Source organism: Alligator mississippiensis, chromosome 3 (genome assembly GCF_030867095.1).
Source record: "Alligator mississippiensis isolate rAllMis1 chromosome 3, rAllMis1, whole genome shotgun sequence".
Classification (NCBI taxonomy): Eukaryota; Metazoa; Chordata; order Crocodylia; family Alligatoridae; genus Alligator; species Alligator mississippiensis.
The window spans coordinates 271,997,710-272,017,482 of record NC_081826.1 but is presented as its reverse complement, the minus strand read 5'-3'; the positions used below and the strand labels follow the sequence as shown (position 1 = coordinate 272,017,482).

The following is a 19,773-nucleotide window of genomic DNA, read 5'->3' as shown; positions in this document are numbered from 1 at the left end:
TGTTGAATCTGGTGCTGGCCACAGGCGACGACCTCACGAGGGGGCTGCGGGTGCTCGGCCACCTGGGCGACAGCGATCATCGCCTGCTGGAATTCACCATCCAACGCAAGGTGGCAAAAGCCTGCAGCAAGGCAGCAGCCCTGGACATCAGGAGGACAGATTTCAATGAGGTAAGAAGAATAGTTAGGGAAGTACTGAGGTCCCGGAGAGGAGGGGAGTCGGGTGTCCAAGAAGAGTGGTCGTTCATTAAGGAGATGATCCTCCAAGCCCAAAGGGAGGTAATCCTAACAAGGATCAAAGGGGACAAGAGGGCGCAAAAGCCCCATGGCTCACCAAAAGCATATGGGAACGTCTCCTAGCTAAAAGGGAGGCGTATACCCAATGGAAGGGAGGAGCCATCACCAGGGAGGACTAGACCTCAGTTGCTTGAGGCTGCAGGGGGGCGGTCAGGAAGGCCAAGGTGGAGATGGAACTGGGACTAGCTACCCAAATCAAGGACAACAAGAAGTCCTTTTTTAAATACATAGGGGGCAAAAAGAAGGTACCAGGTAACGTGGGGCCTCTGCAAGACACGCTAGGGTTCATTAGAGGCAGGTCCTGTCATACCAACCTGGTGGCCTTCTATGACGAGGTCACAAAAGCCTTAGATGCAGGGGTAGCAGTGGACATAGTCTTTCTGGACTTCAGGAAGGCCTTCGACACTGTCTCTCACCCCATTCTCATTAAAAAACTAGGGGACTGTGGTGTCGACACCTACACAGTCAAATGGGTCGCTAACTGGCTGGAGGGCCGCACCCAGAGAGTGGTGGTGGATGGGTCATTTTCGACCTGGAGGGGTGTGGGCAGTGGGGTCCCCCAGGGCTCAGTCCTCGGACCCGCGCTGTTCAACATCTTCGTCAGTGACTTGGACGAGGGGGTAAAAAGCACCCTGTTCAAATTTGCTGACAACACTAAGATGTGGGGGGAAGTGGGTATGCTAGAAGGGAGGAATAGGCTGCAATTGGACCTAGCCAGGTTACAGGGTTGGGCAGATGAGAACAGGATGGGTTTCAACACTGACAAGTGCAAGGTGCTGCACCTGGGGAGGAAGAACCAGCAGCATACCTACAGGTTGGGGAACTCCCTTCTTGTCAGTGCAGAGGCAGAAAAGGATCTTGGAGTCATTATTGATGCCAAAATGATCATGGGCTGACAGTGTGGGGACGCGGTCAGGAAGGCCAGCCACACCTTGTCATGTATCCACAGATGCATCTCAAGCAGGTCCAAGGAGGTGATGCTCCCCCTCTATGCAGCACTGGTCAGGCCGCAGTTGGAGTAATGTGTCCAGTTCTGGGTGCTGCAGTTCAGGAGGGATGTGGACAGCACAGAGGAGGGCAACCCGCATGATCAAGGGGCAGCAGGGCAGGCCCTACGAGGAGAGGCTGAGGGACCTGAACCTGTTCAGCCTCCACAAGAGAAGGCTGAGGGGGGATCTAGTGGCCTGTTACAAACTAGTCAGAGGGACCAGCAGGCATTGGGGGTGTCCCTGAGCACTACCAGGAGTGACTAGAAATAACGGTCACAAGCTGGCAGAGGGTAGATTCAGACTAGACATCAGGAGGCGCTACTTCACAGTCAGAGTGGCTAGGACCTGGAACCAACTTCCAAGAGAAGTGGTGCTGGCTCCTACCCTGGGGGTCTTTAAGAGGAGGTTAGACGAACACCTCGCTGGGATCGTTTGACCCCAGTACTTTTTCCTGCCATGGCAGGGAGTTGGACTTGATGATCTGCTCAGGTCCCTTCCGACCCTACCAACTATGAAACTATGAAATAAAATGGGTATGAGTAAAAATATGTATGCAGCTGTACAGTTGGAGATACAGCAAAAGCTCTGTTATCCAGCATCCCCCAGGAATGGGGAATGCCTGATAACAAAATATGCTGGTTAATTGAGTGGCCCAAACAGGCATCCTTGTGTGTTTGGGCTGCTGTTTCTCCCACTGCGTCCAGGGCATCACTGCCTTTCCTGTGGCATTGCTGCCCCTCCTGCAGCATCATGCCCCTCCCACTGGCCCTGCGGGTCCCGTGGGACAGGGAGGCAGGCCCCGCACAGCGTGCTATGCCCGGGCCAAGGGTGCTTCGCAGCGCAGGCTGCTTTTCCCCAGGCAGTGGGGGCTTGGAGAAACCAGAAGTGCCACAGTGGGCACTTCCGATTTCACTTTACCTTACAAGCCGGCATGCTGGTTAATAGAACATGCCGGTTTATAAGGTGCTGGATAATGGAGCTTTTACTGTACATGTTTTCTGTCTGATACACACTGAGCAAAAGCAGGGGCAAAATAATATTCCTTTCTCGGTTTGGAATTTACATTAACATTTGCAGTTTGAAGGCCAAATTCTGCTCTTGATTGTGGTAGACAAGGTTCTTTGTGTAAATCTGATATTTTGTATTAGATCCAACTCAAATAGTTGGAAAAATTCTTCCAACTATTTAAGTTGGTCTAATACACGATATCAGATTTACCCAAAGAACCTTGTCTACCTATGTCCTTAGACCAGCACAGCTATGACCTATATCCCTGCTCTTCACCAGGATCTGGGGGAACGTTTGTTCACCTGAGCACCCCAAGGGATGACAAGGTCAAATGGTTATAAACTCCTGCAAGACCGTTTCAGGCTGGAGATAAGGAAGAACTTCTTTACTGTCCAAGCCCCCAAGGTCTGGAGTAGCCTGCCATCAGAGGTGGTTCAAGCACATACATTGAATGCCTTCAAGAGAAACCTGGATGTTTTTCTTGCTGGGATCATATGACCCCAACTGACTTCCTGTCCCTGGGGCAGGGGGCTAGCCTCGATGATCTTCCGAGGTCCCTTCCAGCCCTAATGTCTATGAAGTCTATGAAATTGAATGTGTGAATTCAGTTCCTATTGAAATTAATGGGAGTCATCCACATAGAAGCAGTGGAAAATATTAGCCTCTGGACCAAAGGTCTGTCATATCTGGAAGCATTACGGACCAGATTTATGGGAAACATAAAAATTACTGCTCCCATTATATTGACACTGTTAAATATCCCAGAGGATGGGAAGTATGTAGCAGCATTTCAGTTTGTTATTTTTTTTCTACACACACACCAGCAGAATCTGTCACATACCTCATTTGACAAGTAAGCAAAATGACGACTAATTAATGAATGTCTAGAGTGATCTTAAAAGGACATCTAGAATCTGTCTCTTTACCTAAGTGATCTGCTATGTAAGGGAAAGGTGCATTTTCCTTGATTTATGGCACAACAGGATAGTACAGTACATATTCTTCCTAGTTTCTTAGAGCTCTATTTATTTGCTTTAAAACAATAATAAAGGGAGGTCTGGTAGCACTATCTTACTGGGATTGCCCAGCATGTCCCATTACAAGGCATTTTTATATAGAACTGCATAAGTACCAAACTTTAACCATTTGACTTGAGATTTTCCATGCCAGGTGTCATCTGTGTTTTCTATTTTTGTTATTGGAAAATATCAAAACTGCTTGTAAAAACTGAAAAAGGCTATTTCTGCATAAAAGTATTGTGGAAAATATTCTTCTTTAACTAGTAAGTCTCCCTTTAAAATCCTCTTGTGACCTTCAGCTTTGGGGAAGGGACTTACTACTGGTATTTTGCAGCTGGTGACTTTTGTGTCAGGTGGGTGCTTTTTGTTATCCCTATGAAAATTTGACTCAAGTAGGTCAAGTTATAAGCTTTTCAAAACTTACAGTCAAGGTTCCCTCCAAAGTGCCAGTGTGCATGGCCACGCACGATTTAAAATCTTGCCACGCACCAACTTTTTAATGGCATGCACCTGCCCGGAGAGGAGCTGGGGTGGAGCGCGGGTGGAGGCATTGGGGCTGGCACGCGACATTTACCAAAGGTAAGCTCCTCACTTCTCAGGCAGCGGCTCCTCCCTGAGGCGAGGTGAGGCAAGGCAGAGGCGGGGGTGAGGACAGGGACAGGGGCTGGGGGAGAGTGCCTCCTCGTGGTGCCGGGGACCTGCTCTGGCTGTTTGTTTGTTTTTTATACCTTGTTGTGGCCGGAATCCGCCACCTCGTCCGCTGCACCCAGTGTGCTGGGACATTCAGTTACCAGCCGAGCCGGGGAGGAGTTCCCAGCTCCGGGGAGGGATCAGGTGGCCCCAGAACATCCTGCAGGGGGTCCCCAAAGATTGTTGGCCAGCCCTGCATGTGATTTCCCTCTCATACAAGTTTTACACCACTGTAAGTTTCTATTTTTCAATTAAGTCACTGCTGATTTGCAAAGGCATAGATGAAAAGAAAATATGGGCCTATAAACACCCTAGAATGAAACCATTGCATGTAAGCAGTTCACATGACTTCTAGTGGTACACAGAACTCTCTTACTGCTTTCTTTATTTTACTTTTCTTTGGCACAATGTTTGGGTAAATCTATTTAATTTAATATGTGAGTACCTTATAGGAGTTTCTTCATCAATACACACTCAAGTACTGAGATTATGCTGGTATCTGATTTTGTGTGAGGGGAATCAGACCCTAACCCTCCAGCTGTTTGTGACAACTGACAATTTTAAGTCTTTAATCTGTTCATGAATGTATAATACCCCATAAACACAATACCTTGCTGCTGTCTTTGAAACACATTGCAGAGCCCCACCAGGCTTATCCAAACAATACATAAGAATAGAAAAGCAGAACTCAATTAACTATTCAAGTGGTCATATGTTTGTTACGCTATTAATGGGAACGGACTGAAGCGGCATGCTCACAGATCGCTACACCTTAGAGGGAACATTGCTTACAGTTTACACATATTCTATAAGGACCTTTATATATTCGTAGCTAAATTCTCTTAATTGAATCTACTGAGCCATGATCCATCCTGGGACTGAGAAGAGGAGAGCTTGCCTTGCACTTGCAGCTCTGGAAGGGTTCAGTGAAGCTAAGGTGGGGGAGAGAGAGACTGGATGAAGAGCTGAAATAGGGAGACCTGGGACTTGTGATAAAGATCAAGGAGTGGGAAAGAGATAGAAAGGAGTTGGAGAAAAACAGGTTGGAGGGAGCAAAGTGGAAAGGGTTGAGCTTGTAGAAGACCAAAAGAGTATGGACTCACTGAACCAGTTAAAGCTGAAGTTTGGAGTGTAATAGGGTTAATAATATCCTGATATCTTGCAGATGTGTGGTTACTGTATCTATTAATCCATACTTATGAAGCACTTGCATACTGGAGAAGTGGAAAAAGCCACAAGCAAATTAATAATTCCATCTATGTCACTGGGTTTGAATAATGTAGAGAAAATAGGGCCTTGAACTACATGTTGAATAATGAGATAAAACAATATGAATTGGTGCTCATCAAGGGCATGCTAACCCTACTAGCTTGCGTACTAAAACCACTCTAGCTAAGCTAGTGGTCCTGCTGGGCTAATTTATCCTACTGAGGGGTTAATACTATCCATTCCAATCACTAGCTGGGACTGGGGTCCTGAGGAAAAAAGCTGTCATGTAATTAAACACTGTATCATAATAAATATGCAGAAGGAGATTTAAATATGGTTACTTAATTCTGGCACTGCAATTGAGTACTTGACTTTGCAACCTTAATAATGTACAATTATGTAATTCACATCAAAGCTATGCTCAGTTTTCTTTCAGTTCCCTCAGATGTAGTTTTATTTCATTAATTTTATTATTTTGATGTTTAGAAGTACCCTTACCCAACACTCGTTGAACAGATGATTAGGAACAATGAGTCCTCTTGAGTAGTGTACATTTACTAGAAGTTGACTTGTCATGTTTTTTTCAGTGGAAACTTTGCTTAAGGGAAATGGTTTCATAGTTCATAGCTGGTAGGGTCGGAAGGGACCTGAGCAGATCATCAAGTCCGACTCCCTGCCATGGCAGGAAAAAGTACTGAGGTTGATCTGCAATAGTTTGTATCCCCTTTATCTGAATAACAAGCTAAATCAAGCATTGCTGTATGAATACAGTTGTAGTTGGGCTGTGTGAAGGGAGCAGTAGTATAATTATTCTTAGTGACAAATGCAAACATACAATAGGTTTGACTCAGCACCTCTGTTCCCTTTGACTTACTACAGAAAGTGAAAGGAATACCATTTTTTCATGAGTGATATTGCTTCTATCTTTTTTAATTATTTTAATTTATCATAAGAAACAAATGAGATATTGGTTTGGGACATGTTAAATATCACCCCATGTACATTTACCAACATCTGTCGTATTAGAGGAAAAGATTATTTACAGCCTCTTGTGATTCTTTAGGTTTCATTGGCAGATGAGCCTTAGGGAGACTTAGGTTGCATACAGATTTTTTCAAGTTGCTCTTGGGATAACTAGCTAATTTAGTGTGCAAAGATAACCATGATTGAAGCTGGATCATCAAATACTGGATCACAAAAACTATTAATTTTTTCTGAACAAGCACATTTCAAAACATGATATAAGATTATATGTCTAAAAACAAATGTTGCAGAGACATTAAAAAGTAATTCAATGCTGAAAAAATCTGCTAAGTCATGATGATCTTTGTTTTGATGATGGATCTGGAAGATAATATGGATGTTTGGCAGCCATATAAAATAATTGGATGGTCTCAGTCAAATTCTGTGGAGTAGCTGTGTTTGTCAAGAAGACCACTGTTTAAAATTTGCTCTGCATCAAATAATTCTTATAAGTTTTAGCAGAGAGAGTATTCATTTATTCATTCATGCAGTCATTCATTCACAGAACAAATACAGAAATAGTTGGAGCAGAAAAGGTCCAATATGCTTAGCTGCCTCTCTCTCATTATTCTGTAATCTTTGGTCAAGCACTAAACATACGTGGTGATTTCACTAGGCTGAGAATCCTGAATTCAGTAGAATAAAAATAAAATGTCTTAAAAACATATAATTCTTTCTGTGGTCAGCTAAAATACTCTTCATGTGCATCTTCACTAAGATTCTCAATAATGAGAAATGCTGTAAAGATTTTTTATATATATTTGGAAATTTATATTTTGTTAACATTTATTTTGTTTCAAGTCTTTCAATTTTCACTACAAATAAAAGTTAATCTTTTTGACAAAAAAAAGTTACTTTAAAATCATATTTGCTTTTCATTCTTCTGCAAAGGAGTAAAACCTGCTGCTTTAGCAATTATTTTTAATGTGTGCAAGATTGACCATTAAAAAAAAAAATCAATATATTTTGCTATTCTTTGAAAAAGACTTAATGCAAACTTTTATTTTAAGGAATAAGTCATGTCTTATGATCTGCTCTTCTTGAGATTTTCTGAATGGTATCTTTTGTATGTATTTTTACTTTTCTGGTATACATTTTACATAACTGAAACTGATCTTAATTCTATAAATACTTTTACCACATAATATTCTTTTGTGGCTTTACTGTAAAGATGCTTTGAATGACTGACTACCAGTATTTGCTGATCTTTTTATTTGGTGCACTGAAGTACTGTTTGCTTCCATATTAATATGATTTTCAGTACATTAAAGATTTACTAACTCTCCAGTATGGTTTGGCTAGAAATTCTGTAAAACAAACACTGGTAATATTTGATAAAGCATTTACTTCATAAAAATTCTAGTGTGCTGTTCTCATTCTGTATTTATAAAGGCCTAAAAAATGGGTTGTAGTACAGTCTTTAGCAAATCTCCAAAAAATGAGGTACTTTAGTCAAAGAGATCCACAGCAGGAATAACAGCCCTCCTGGATCTGAGGGTAGAGTCCCTTTCATACAATAATGTAAGAAGTTAGTACAGGGCTAATAGAAAAAAAATATGGCTCTAGATAGTAAGGTATAAGCTATTTTATGTATTGCTAGCTTGTTCTTCAACATATTCATGAATAAGAATATTTAGCATTCATTTTGGGGTACAGTCATGAGAGTTTTCAACACTAAAACACTTGCATGAAGTAGAGAAAGGTTCAAGCTGTTTAGGGATTCAAGAAGTTCAATTTTATGTACTGTCTTTGTTCTATCATCTATACTGTTCTCGTAATTAGACAAAACATTTGCTAACAAGTTGGCATTTTGATAGGGTTTGCTTGATAGGAAAGTTCTGTTGGCAGTAGAAGAGATTGATCATTTAAGGGACTCTTAGACGGTTGTAAAGTCTAACCTGCTCTCATTTGCGTGACATACGTGTCCACCAGTATCACTTTCCATACAAATTAAGACGACGACATGAAATTGAAGACTTCTATCTATAGAATATTTTAGCAACTTTTTTTTTAACTTGTTTTTAGTTCCTCTCAGTGAAGGTCTTAAGCTTAAACCATATCACATAAAGAAGAACATCGTGGGTGATAATTTTTTATTGGACCAACTGCAAGGTTGGGAGAAATTTAGACTAGTTGTACAGCACCCTTTTCCATGTTGTCTTTTGCCTGGCTTCTGGCTTACATAGCTAACTACCACTCTCATTTTTGTTTCTGCATTTTATGCCAGATGAGAGAAAAAACTACTCCTGAAACCTGGAAACTACATAGTTTCAGGTTTTGGTTAGATGACCTAATAGGTTTTATAATCTATAATATTTATCCATCAGACTCTTGAGACTTCATATTACTAGATATTAGCATGTCTAGAAGTGCTCAATTTAAGTTAAAAGAGAAATTTTCACTTTGTTCTTTATATTCTTGCTTTCCACTACTCTTTGTTAGGGGTCCATTTTGAGCTGTTACAAGAAACTTTGGTTTTCTTTCTTCAGCATATTTATTATTGAGGCACTTTTCTTGACACAATTGAGAGAATTATTGAACAGTGTATGGATAGAGCAGAGACTTATATCAGGCAGTCAAACCCATGCCACAATGGTGAGTAATGTGGTACTACTAGTTTGGTGACTCCAAGATGAGCCTACAATCATGCAGTTTTATATACCGTGGCACAGAGTCTGCAACTGTAGGCATAGAATGGAACATTCAGGATTGATATATTGTTTTAATTGGCTTTTAGAGTTGTGAGTGAGGCACTTAACATTCTTTAAGTACATTCCCATGTTTTAATTTCCTTTGCATTTGTTTTTAATCAATGAAAAACCCTGTTATCCTAAATTGACAGAACAAAATGATGATTTTTCATATTATTGAGCTGTTTTACCTCAGTAACTTTTGTTTTGTTACTTAAGCATTATCTTCATTAACAGTGTCTTTTTAGAGACAGTATAATTTAAAATTGTTTACTGTTGTAAACCCTGACACTATGAAGTAAACTGGATACCTCATAAGAGTAGTATTACAACTAGGCATAGCTCTTGGTGGATCAGGTTCCTACTAGGGACTGGTGTTCTAGTACTGAGTACTTGCACAGTTTAGTATAAATATATCTTCTTTTTCTTTTTATAAATTGCCATTAAAATAGTTTGAACATATGCTAGCAGCCTTATCCATCATCCATTGAGATCAGTGGTACCCACTGATTGACTTAAGTGAACACTGAGTTGGGCCTTAACTCCTGAGAGATGGACTTTCGGGGGGCTAACACAATATGGGAGCATTTTTCTTCCTTACCTTTTAAATAATGTGAATATAGTTTCTCTCTGAAATTCAGTTCTACATATATATTATATAATAAACAAATTCAATACTTAGCCCAGAAGACTTAGTCAATCTTCTAAACATCTTAAAACCCACAGTAATGTAAATTCACATTTGAGACTGCTTACTCAATATCTAAATGTAAGATTCATCACAAAAATAGAAGTTATTAACAATCCTCAGTAAAATAACTGTATCCAAAGGTATGAATTCTTGTTCAAGTACAGATAGGGATTTGCAGGATAGTCTCTGTAGAGAAAGAACCTAGTATCTTACCCACTTCAGAAAAATCATTTATAAGAAACACCATGAATAAAATTATCATTAAGCTAAGGCTGCAGCTGTATATGTGAATATTATTTTAATCAATAAGAAGTTTACATTAAAATATCATAAGTAGTGAAACATGACATTTCTCTGGCTTCTCAGATACTCTCTTAATGTTGTCTTTAAAATAACAAATGTTTTGTAACGGCATTTCTATTACAAAGGTTGTTCTGAGTTTGAAGATCAAGGTAAATTCTTTACTTTTGGGTACCTTTTACAGAGTAGCTGCCTTTCCATCAATTAAATAGACTGAAAGCTGCATTGCCACTAATGCTCGTCTATGCACAAAGTTGTACCACTAAAATATGCCACTATAGGGTATGGGGCAACTTATTTTGGGAAAAAATGGAGTGGGCCTTTATCACATATCTGCTATTCCACAATACTTTGTGAGTATGTTTTTAAATGACTTGCATGGTTTCGTTTCTCCTTTTCCATCAAGGGCTAACATTCCTTAGTTTATCTTCCACATATTGTAGGGCATGATCATGCATATATGCAGATACCACAGAGCCTGCACCCTGTTGTACTGTGTGTGGTAAATTGTTTGTAGATCCATAACCATAATTAAAGCTCCGCAACCCAGCTAGTGTGGATGACATTGTACCAGTGTAAATGTGCTTACTCCTGTCTGGGGAAGGGAATAAGTTACATTAGTATAAGTCAGGGGTTGTCAGCCAGGGGTATGTATACCCCTGGGGGTACTTGGGAAGGCCCTAGGGGGTACACAGCAGTGGTGCAGAAAAGCAGGGGTACTTGGGAAGCAGTGGCATGGGGAACAGGACTGTCACTGCCATCCATCGCTCCACATTGCTGCCAGGCACTGTTTCCCTGTGCCCAACTACCCTCACTTCTCCACGTTGCTGGCTTCGTGTCAGGCCGGGCGTATGGGGGTGATTGCAGCCGGCCAGACACAAAGCCAGCAGTGCAGAGAAGCAGGGGTACCTGGGAAGTGGTAGCACGGAATCTGTCATTCCGTGTTGCCACCGGGTGCCACTTTCCCACTAGCCCAAGTATTCCCTCTTCTCCGCACCACCAGCTTTGTGTCCGGCCAGCCATCAGCAGTCCCTTCCCCCCTCCCCCCCCCGGTGTGAGGCAACACTGAGTACATAGATGGTGGTGGGGGCGGCTGCCACGTGAGAGCTCCCCATACTGCGAGCTCCACATCTGGCCATCTGGAAGGGGTACCCCCCAGAAGGAGTAACCAGCTTTAAAAAGTTGAAACCCCTTGGTATAAGGCATCTTGATTCCAGCATAATTTTGTATTAGGGGTTAGAGTGATTCTCAACCTAGGTTACTCAGCACGCTGGGGTTCTGTGCGATCTTTTTAAAGGTGATGTGTAATACTAGCACGGTTAGGCATGTAAATGCCTACAGATGATTCACAAGATAAACCCAGAGATTTCAAAAAAGAATGCATAGTATCCAAACCATTCTGACTTGTTGTGGTCTTTCTGAGTTCTTTACAACAAAATAATTGCTCTGTTATTTTTACATACTCAGGAAGTGAATTAAAGCTAAGAGCTGGATATTCTAAGGGGTGCCTTAAATTGAGATTCACTGGGTTAGACTGATATTTTTATGCTGTTCAAAAGAAAGAGCACACCTCTGACTGAATTAGATGCATTGCTTCATATACATCAGGGCTAAGTTAAAACTGGTTGCCTGAACACTAACAAAACAAAGCTATTTCAGTACAGGAGCCGGAGGTGCTGAACAGCTATTAGTAGCATGCAGCTGTTGATCCTCTGGATCATGGTGTACACGTAAGAGGTCTAGTCAGAGGCCTGATGAATCTGCTTGTACCCATCACATCAAGACCTTTGACATGAATGCCTAGCCAAGAGTATGGAGGAGTGAAGCCTGTCTGAGACCTTTAAACCCCACTTTAGACCATTGAGACAGAATTCAAAGGCCAGACCAAGCCTCAATAGTTGTAGCTTCTGCCAGAGAATAACAGGTAAGAACTGCTGCTGACTGCCTAATATCTCAGTGAGGGTGCATTTCCGTCAGGGTGATATCCCTTAGCCTTTCTCCAACCAAGTAGTACCCACAAGTCAGTGAGGGCTAGGGTTTTGAGGGACCTTATACTTGCCTTAGTCTGGAGGTTACAGCATTGTGCTATTTTATAGAAGCTACCCCATCATGAGTAGCCCCACTATGGTGCTACCAGTACCTCCAGTTGGATGCAATTTACGGTCATACCCAGGACCATGAACAGCTATAACACAAATTGAGGGTGCCTGTACACAAGCTGGGACATGATGTAATTGCAGCACATTGGAGCAGACCATTGCCGTGCTCCAAGCAGCCTCCGCATCTCTTGTATCAGTGTCCCTACACTTCAAAATGGTGGCAGGGGCACTTTAGCTAAAGTTCCTTCAATGACATTCAGATAAAGCACCCCCCTCACCATTTTGAAGTGCAGGGATGATGATACATGACATGCTCCAGGTACTTTAACTAGAGTGGCTCTCAGAGGCCCTCTTCCCACCCACAGAGCATGTGTAAAAATGCCTTGAATTTACTGGTAAGAGATGACACTCAGACCTTGAGCCCCCAATTCTTTGCTAGTTTTGTGATGTGCCCTTTGGAACTTAAGTGCTCTTCAGGTATGATATAGCAGGTTTATAATCAATAGTAACTCATCACAGGTTCCTAAAATATTTTTATACAGAAAAAGAAAATTCTGTTCAATTTTTAAAAAATGTTTTGTTCCTGAAGTTGAATGTAACTAATGCATTATTATGAGGCATAACCAAATGGGGGTCCATAACTACATGGGGGGGTCAAGATAAACAGCTTGTTCTATACAACTGTTGGCTCAGTTTAGCATGATAGAACATCTCAGTAAAGGGAGATGAGAAAGGGATATGCCATAGGGGGAGCTATTTGTGGTCCAGTGTGTCTAAAAGTGTATTTGCACTCCTGTTATCTTTTCAATGGAGACAGTATAAATATCCTACAAGGTTCAACAGTGTTTAATGAGGAAGGGACTACATTGCTATTAGTGGATTTAGTTTTCAAAACTCATGAAGAATTTTGCAATATTATAACTAGAGGTGTACTGATACAGAAAATCTTCTTTATATTGGTGCTGATCTAATATCAGATGGATGTATCAGAAATCAGCCCAATGTGTCCGATAATTTGTCCTATAAATGCCTGTGCAGACACACAGCCGCAGCACAGCACAGCTCGTAGGCAGTGAGGAGCAGAGCTGGCAGCATGGAGTGCTGCATGCAGCTGGTAAGTCTGGTGTGGTGAAAGGGGAAGGGGTGGAGGAAGGGGGCTGTAGCTGAAGGCTCTCGTAGTGAGGGAGGGTATGGGGTTGGGGCAGGGGCTGCCCACTTGGGGCCAGGGCAGGCACGGGATGGAGGTGTGGCTCATCCGGCTGGGGGGGCTCCTGCAGTTGCGTGTGGCTTGTCCAGTGCTCGTCTGGCAGCTCCCACTGCTGCTTTCGCTGCTTGTCTAGGAGGACATGGGGAGGCATGTGCCCCCGGATCTGGGCAGGCTGGAGCTGGGTTCTTCCTGGCTGGGAAGATCTGGGGTCACATGCCCTCCCCATATCCTCCCAGACAAGTGGCCTGAACAGCAGTGGGAGCTGCCAGATGAGCACCAAACAAATCATGTGCAGTGACGAGAGCTGCCTCCCCCACCCTTCCTGTGCCCCCCTTCCCTGATGAGCTGTGCCTCTGTCCCACCCCAGCCCTGGTCCCAGACTGTAGCTGCAGCCTGCCCCAGGCCATGGGGATCCAGGGGGCACACGCCCCCTCCCGCCCCCTGGATGAGTTGCCTGCAGCTGTGTCCCACACCCCTCCCTGCCCTGGCTGGTCAGAACCTGCCCCTGCTCCAGTCCCATTCCCTCCCTCACCTCAGGGGCCTTCATCTGCCCCCACCCACACACACCCCTTTTTTCCCCTTCCACCTGGGGGTGACTCTTCAAACCAAAGAGCTGCGTATCAGAAATCAGATCGGTATCCTTATATGCCTCCTTAAAAATTGGCTATCAGTGTCAGCCCCCAAAATCTCTCTCAGTGCACCCCTAAATATAACCAAAAAAGGAAAACATAAAAAACCCTACAGTATTTTGGATTTAAAACACAGTTGCTAGTATTTCTAATAAGAGGTAGTGTTTTGTTTTGTTTTTTAAACTTAAAATAAAGATACCTTTTTCAAACATTTAATTTACACTGCCTCAGTCTCAGCTTCTTCTAGAGTGACAGCCCAGACCTATCAGATTCTTCCATCTCCCACCCAAGGAGATACTACTTTATTTTTGTTTGGCAATTAGATTTTCTTCTTCTGTTCTCTTGGATGGAAGAGTTGTCAGATTTTCACGGTGAAGATTTTATCTATAGGTTTGATTCCCCTATTCTCAACACCTCTCTCCCTCTGCCAGCTATTAGTGACAGCAAAAAACTATTTTAACTTTCTGTCTTTAATTCTTTTTTATTAGATGCATGGTTTCCAAATGTCTACATTTTCCTTCTTTCTCCTGGTTCATTTGTCTTCCTTCCTCTTTCCCTTTCTCTAATAGTCTTGCTACCAGGATTAGAGTGCCCATGTACTTCAGTGTGCTTTGATTATATTTCACAAACCAAATGTATAGATAATTTTAATTGAATTGGTTGATCCTAAAAGTCCTCTCTATCTACCTATAAGGAGTTGTGTCTTCATGCTTCAAGATTGGGAGTTACATCTATGGAGGCTCCATCATATAGTATTTCTCATTAATTCCACCTCCATGTGGTTAGAGTAGCTGTCACTGCTACTGCTGTACTATGCAAATAGCATAACAATGATCAAAGTGATCGAGAGAGACGGAATAAAAGGAGAAGGAACAGGGAGTGACATTAAAATGAGAGGCACTAGTGTGCAAAACACAAGAAGGTAGAGGAAAAATAACAATTATAGAATCTGTTGGGGAGCAGGGAAGAGGAAGGTATATTTGCACACATGATGAAGGAAGAAAGAAGTAGATAAACAGTATGTGAGACTTGTCAGTACAGTATTTGAAAGTTAATTTGGATTAAGACAGTGTTAATTTAAAGTTTAATTGCAAACTCCTTGATAACTCCATACATGAATACTCTTACTCTGGACTCTTATTCTGTAATTGCTATTTCAGAATATCTTCATGTGCAGCCAAACCCACAGCAACCAAGATGTTGATGCAGACACACATTCTGAAAATGTAGAGTCAGTACCTACATTTATCAAACATAGTAGATGGAAGTGCATTTACAGTTGTCAACTCAACTTCAGCGGAAGTTTTGGCATGACCTGACCTCTAGGTAGTTTCTTGCTGTTTTTGTACCACTCAAAAGTACAACAGTGCAAAGTGCAGCAAACAACATACAGAATGATTTTGTAGACATTTCCCTTCATGAGTAAATTCCAAACTTTGAAAGAGATCCTTTTTACAATCTGGTAGATTAGTTAGATTGAAACCTACTTTAACATGCTGCTTTTCTAGAAACAGTATCAGAAAGATAAATTCTGAAGCATTTTTATAGTATGTTCCAAAACATTTAAAAAAAACTGTCAATGATGAGGAAAAATAAAAATTGTTTGATACTTTCAGAGCTGAGTAAGGAATTTAGTCACATAATTCCCATAGGAGCTATTGCGAATTGAGTGCCTCTTGGAGGGTTTTGACAGTCTTAACCAGTTTGCATTTGTTTATGTGAACACATGCAGATGATGAAGAAAGAAATGTGTATAAATTAGAATATTCTAGAATAATCAAAACAAAACCAAAACCTGATACAATATAATGGTTATTTTGTTTGAACAAATCATCTTCTCAGCATTTTGTCATCTATCTCTACCCCATGAATTCATAATTAATTCATAATTAAATTAAGGTAAAAGTAATTTTACTCATCTACCCATGAGAGAGAAAGACTACATTTATATATTGGCATATGTAGACATTTTACCAGCATAGTTAAGAATGGCTACCTTATTCATGATTGAACTACAGAGATTGTAGCAAAGATGAATAATAATAAAACCTTTGTGCCACACTATCAAGCTTGTCTACCTGTCTTAATGCACTGTAGACCTATGCATAGGACCATATATTATTTAAATGTGTTACATGAATTTTGAACTAAAAAGAAAGTTATACAATAGACATTTTCAGCTAGCTGGAAAAATTAGCTAGCTTTATGCACATTGATCTTATAAAACAAATCCATAGGTTTGAACCTATACATTGTCTTAGGAAAGACCCCCTCACGTATGCAGCCCCACTGACATGGGTAATGAATGTTAATACTCTACTAAAGGGGAAGTTATGCCCACATAAAACGAACTGTACAGTTCTGACCTTGTTGTAATTTTGCTTTAAAAATTAAATCTAGTCCATAGGGGCGGGGGGAAGCTTTTTGGCAGGCATGCCACAAATGAGCCCCATACTCTCCACAAGTGCCACTCCAGTCCCCTTCCTCTGCCCAATCCGCTACTCTGCTTTCTGCTCCCTGCCCAACCTGTTGCTGTTTTCTGCATCCTGGTATATCTCCTGCTGTGATATCTGTCCCCTCCCCAGTCTCCTGCATGCCACACACAGAGGCTGCCTGTGCCACTTGTGGCACATATGCTGCAGGTTGGCCACCCTTGGTGTAGTTGATTGAGCTATATTCACTGTATAATGCAATCCTAATTTTTTTTTTTTTTTAAATGGTGTGATGTAGAGCTATGCCAGTCTAGCAGAAGTGAGCCTTGGAAGTGGGGCATTACATTTTCTGAGCTATGTACTTCAAAAGCTGTCAAAGTAGCTGTTACCTCCTGTCTCAGAAGCTGTCAGAAATCTATAAATAAATATAGAAAATGCAGAAATAGAAAAAAAAAAAAAACCTTCTACTAACTGTTAGTGCTATTGTTATTAACTCCCTTGTTTATTTTCCTTTTTGTCTTTTTACAGTGTGTCCTATTCAGTACATGTCTCTGAGGATTATCCAGGTATAGTGAAACAGTCTTATTCTTGAAGCAAAATCAGTGTTACAGCATTTTTCAAAGGTTGAAATGAAGATATTTGAAAATGCATTTGTGTGTTCTAGGAGCTTCTTTATGCTAATCACTTTCCATTAGTTAGATTGTTTTCACAGCTATTTCTCCTTTTCAGCCTTCATTTGTCAGCAGGGTCAGGGTGAGAGAAACCTGGCTCATGAGTTTTCTGAGAAGGGGGTTGTGACACTTAGCATGCTGTGAGCTGTCAGTGAAGGGAATCTAAGAACTTCACTCTCGTTTGGTATGAACATAGGGCTTGATCCTACAAGATGCTGAACATCCTGGCTCTAATCCAGCAACTATGTGCTAGAATGCAGGGAAACTACTCTGTAGTCTTGAAATGAAGCATGTGCTTAGATGCTTTTACTTTATCAGAGCTTCACTTTTCAGTATTACAAGGGTTATTTGACAGAGTGCTCAATATCTGTAACACCCTAGTTTTTTGAATCAGCAAGAAATTAAAGGGAAACTTATTTCATATGTAATGACTGCAGAAATTGAGATTCATAAGATATTCAGAAATGAAAAGCACAATGCTTAGTAGTTATTGTGACGGGGGGCCTTCTCGGGCCGATCTCCACGGCCCACCCCCTGTCTCTGGGCAACTGCCCGCCTATCTCACCCGCCACGCCTTTGATGATAACTAGTTCAATTAAGTTGTTAATTAAGTGGGAAGCTGCTCTTCGTACTGCCTCAATGCCAAGGGGCGCTCTGCAGCTCCGACCTCCCCTAATACCGCAGCCCAAGCCTTGCAGATGGCATCATGGTGTTCTTCCTCACCGGCCCCCACACTGGGCCCCAGAATTTTCTATGCAAGACCCCCCTATGATCTTCTCTACTCAGGCGGCCACTCACTAACACTGGGCCTCACCATGCCACTACTCCCTTCCTCCTAGGAGCCACCACAGCACCTCGCCCACATCACTGCCTCTCTTGGGATCTGCCCTCTCTGGGCCCCTCACAAACACTGGCCCTCTAGGCCCCCATAACACTGGCCCTCATCACACTCAGTGGTCACCCACCCAGTGGTGGTGGGAGCTAGGGGTTAAGGCACCCTGACCCACCTTTCACCGGGGTGATAACTGGCCTGGCATTTCCTGGGGGCTCCCACGCCACTGAGAGCCCCACCAGACCACCCACTCCCAGCACGGTGCAGTTTCAGGTCATACCCAGGACCAGGAACCTCCTGCCAACCCCTTGCAACTCCCCCTTACCTCCAGATCAACCACAGCAGCCCTACAGCCAGGCAATGTTACTGCCTAACCTCCTACAGCCAAACTGCCTGGTTTATATAAGCCTCAAAATGGCTGCCACAATCAGGCACCTGGAGGCTGCCAGCTCCAGGCCCTTAAAGTGTCAGGAGCACCCTGTGCTCCGCCACAGTTATATTTCATAATATTGATTGATTGCTAAATAGAACCAACTGTGAATTGTTGTACTAGTAGACTAAATTATATATGTAAGTTATTGATAACTTTTCCTTGCAGTAAATAGTGATAGTGTATTTCATTGTTACAGTTTCATAAAGGCAAGTATTTAAATGTTGAAGTTCCTCCTAAAACTAAATTACAAGCTAAAGACTAGCAGTTAATCCTACTTTAAATGATAAATTTCACTTCCTGATAAATTCCTCATCTCCCTTCCTCCCCCTTAGTGTCAGTCCCTGTTCCTTCTTTAGCAGAAACCCAAGTAATAGATGCAGTTTGCAGCATGTCTTGAAGGACTATAGCTCTGGGTGATTTCGAACCAGGTTGGTTCTAAAGCTGATTAAATATTCTTTAGCAGAGAGAGTTAGTTAGTTGTGCTAGTCTGGAATCAGTCAGAATCAGGGTAGATATGCACTTTTATAGATTAACAAACTAAGATATAAAACTCAATATTTATTCTTTATCATAAACCCTTTCCTTTCCCTCCCAATTTTAAATCCAGTTAGGTTATTAACATTGTATAATATTACTAATTTGGAATTGAGGAATAAAATCTGTGACTATTTACTGATTCAAATCTAATTGTTCATGCCTGTCCATACCATACATCTTGGAAACAAGCTGGTTTCAGTCCTGATCCAATCTTTTGCAATAGGTATACTTAGTATGTTATGAATTGCATCAGTCAAGATTTTTTTTTTCCCCATTGGTAATGACTTCTCTCACAGTTCACGGAAATCTCATTATATTCTTGCTACTACTCTATAGCTCTTATCCCTAAAAAAAAAAAAAAAAAAAAAATTTATTGGACCAGCCAAGTCAAGTACACAGTCAGGCCTGCACACTGGACCAAGTTCTCTTTGGCTGGTCTAGTGCAGGTTTCACATGCAGTGTATGCCCTAACTGGTCCAGGTGCCTTATGCAGCATATACCCTGGACTGGCATGGTGTGCCATGCGCTGTATTTGAGGCCAGGGCTGGGGATGGCATGTGCATTTATTGGACCTCGTTTTCTGGTCTAATTGGGAAGAGAGGAGTGTTTGCTACTCCCTAGTTGTAGATTACCTGACTAGATTGTATTGCTTTCTTTGTTCAGCCCCTGCACTACCTATCAGAAAGGGGGTGGTGTATGTTGGAGAGGGGGTGAGGGTCATGGTCATATTGAGTTGTGTTGGACATTGAACGCAATAATAGAGTGCTCTGGCTATCTCTAGCTGGAAAATGATCTTTTGGGTACTGCTACCAGACCAAGTGATCCCTTAAGGACAGCATACAATTACTCAGGTGAATAAGTCCTTGAAAATCAGGGTTTACATTAATTAGCTGGCAGGTGTATCACACTTCCATATTCTATGGTCCAGGCATGGAGGAGGTGAATAGAGACTAAAAAGTGGTTATGCATATTTTTTTTGGAAATACGTAAGAGGAATATCAGAAAAATATAGTCATCG

General features: G+C 41.9%; 1 protein-coding gene across 3 annotated transcripts in view; it reads left to right on the top strand.

Moving 5' to 3' along the window:
* PARP8 (poly(ADP-ribose) polymerase family member 8) overlaps nt 1-19,773 on the top strand; it is a 199,321-nt gene that overhangs the window by 90,912 nt on the left and 88,636 nt on the right. For 2 of the 3 annotated variants that reach the window (XM_059725191.1, XM_006264431.4), the window contains one exon: nt 16,811-16,848. The exons of the other annotated variant lie outside the window; for it this stretch is intronic. In XM_059725191.1, the coding sequence (XP_059581174.1) occupies nt 16,811-16,848 (38 nt within the window). The remainder of the gene's footprint in view (nt 1-16,810; nt 16,849-19,773) is intronic. 3 annotated transcript variants of the gene reach the window in all.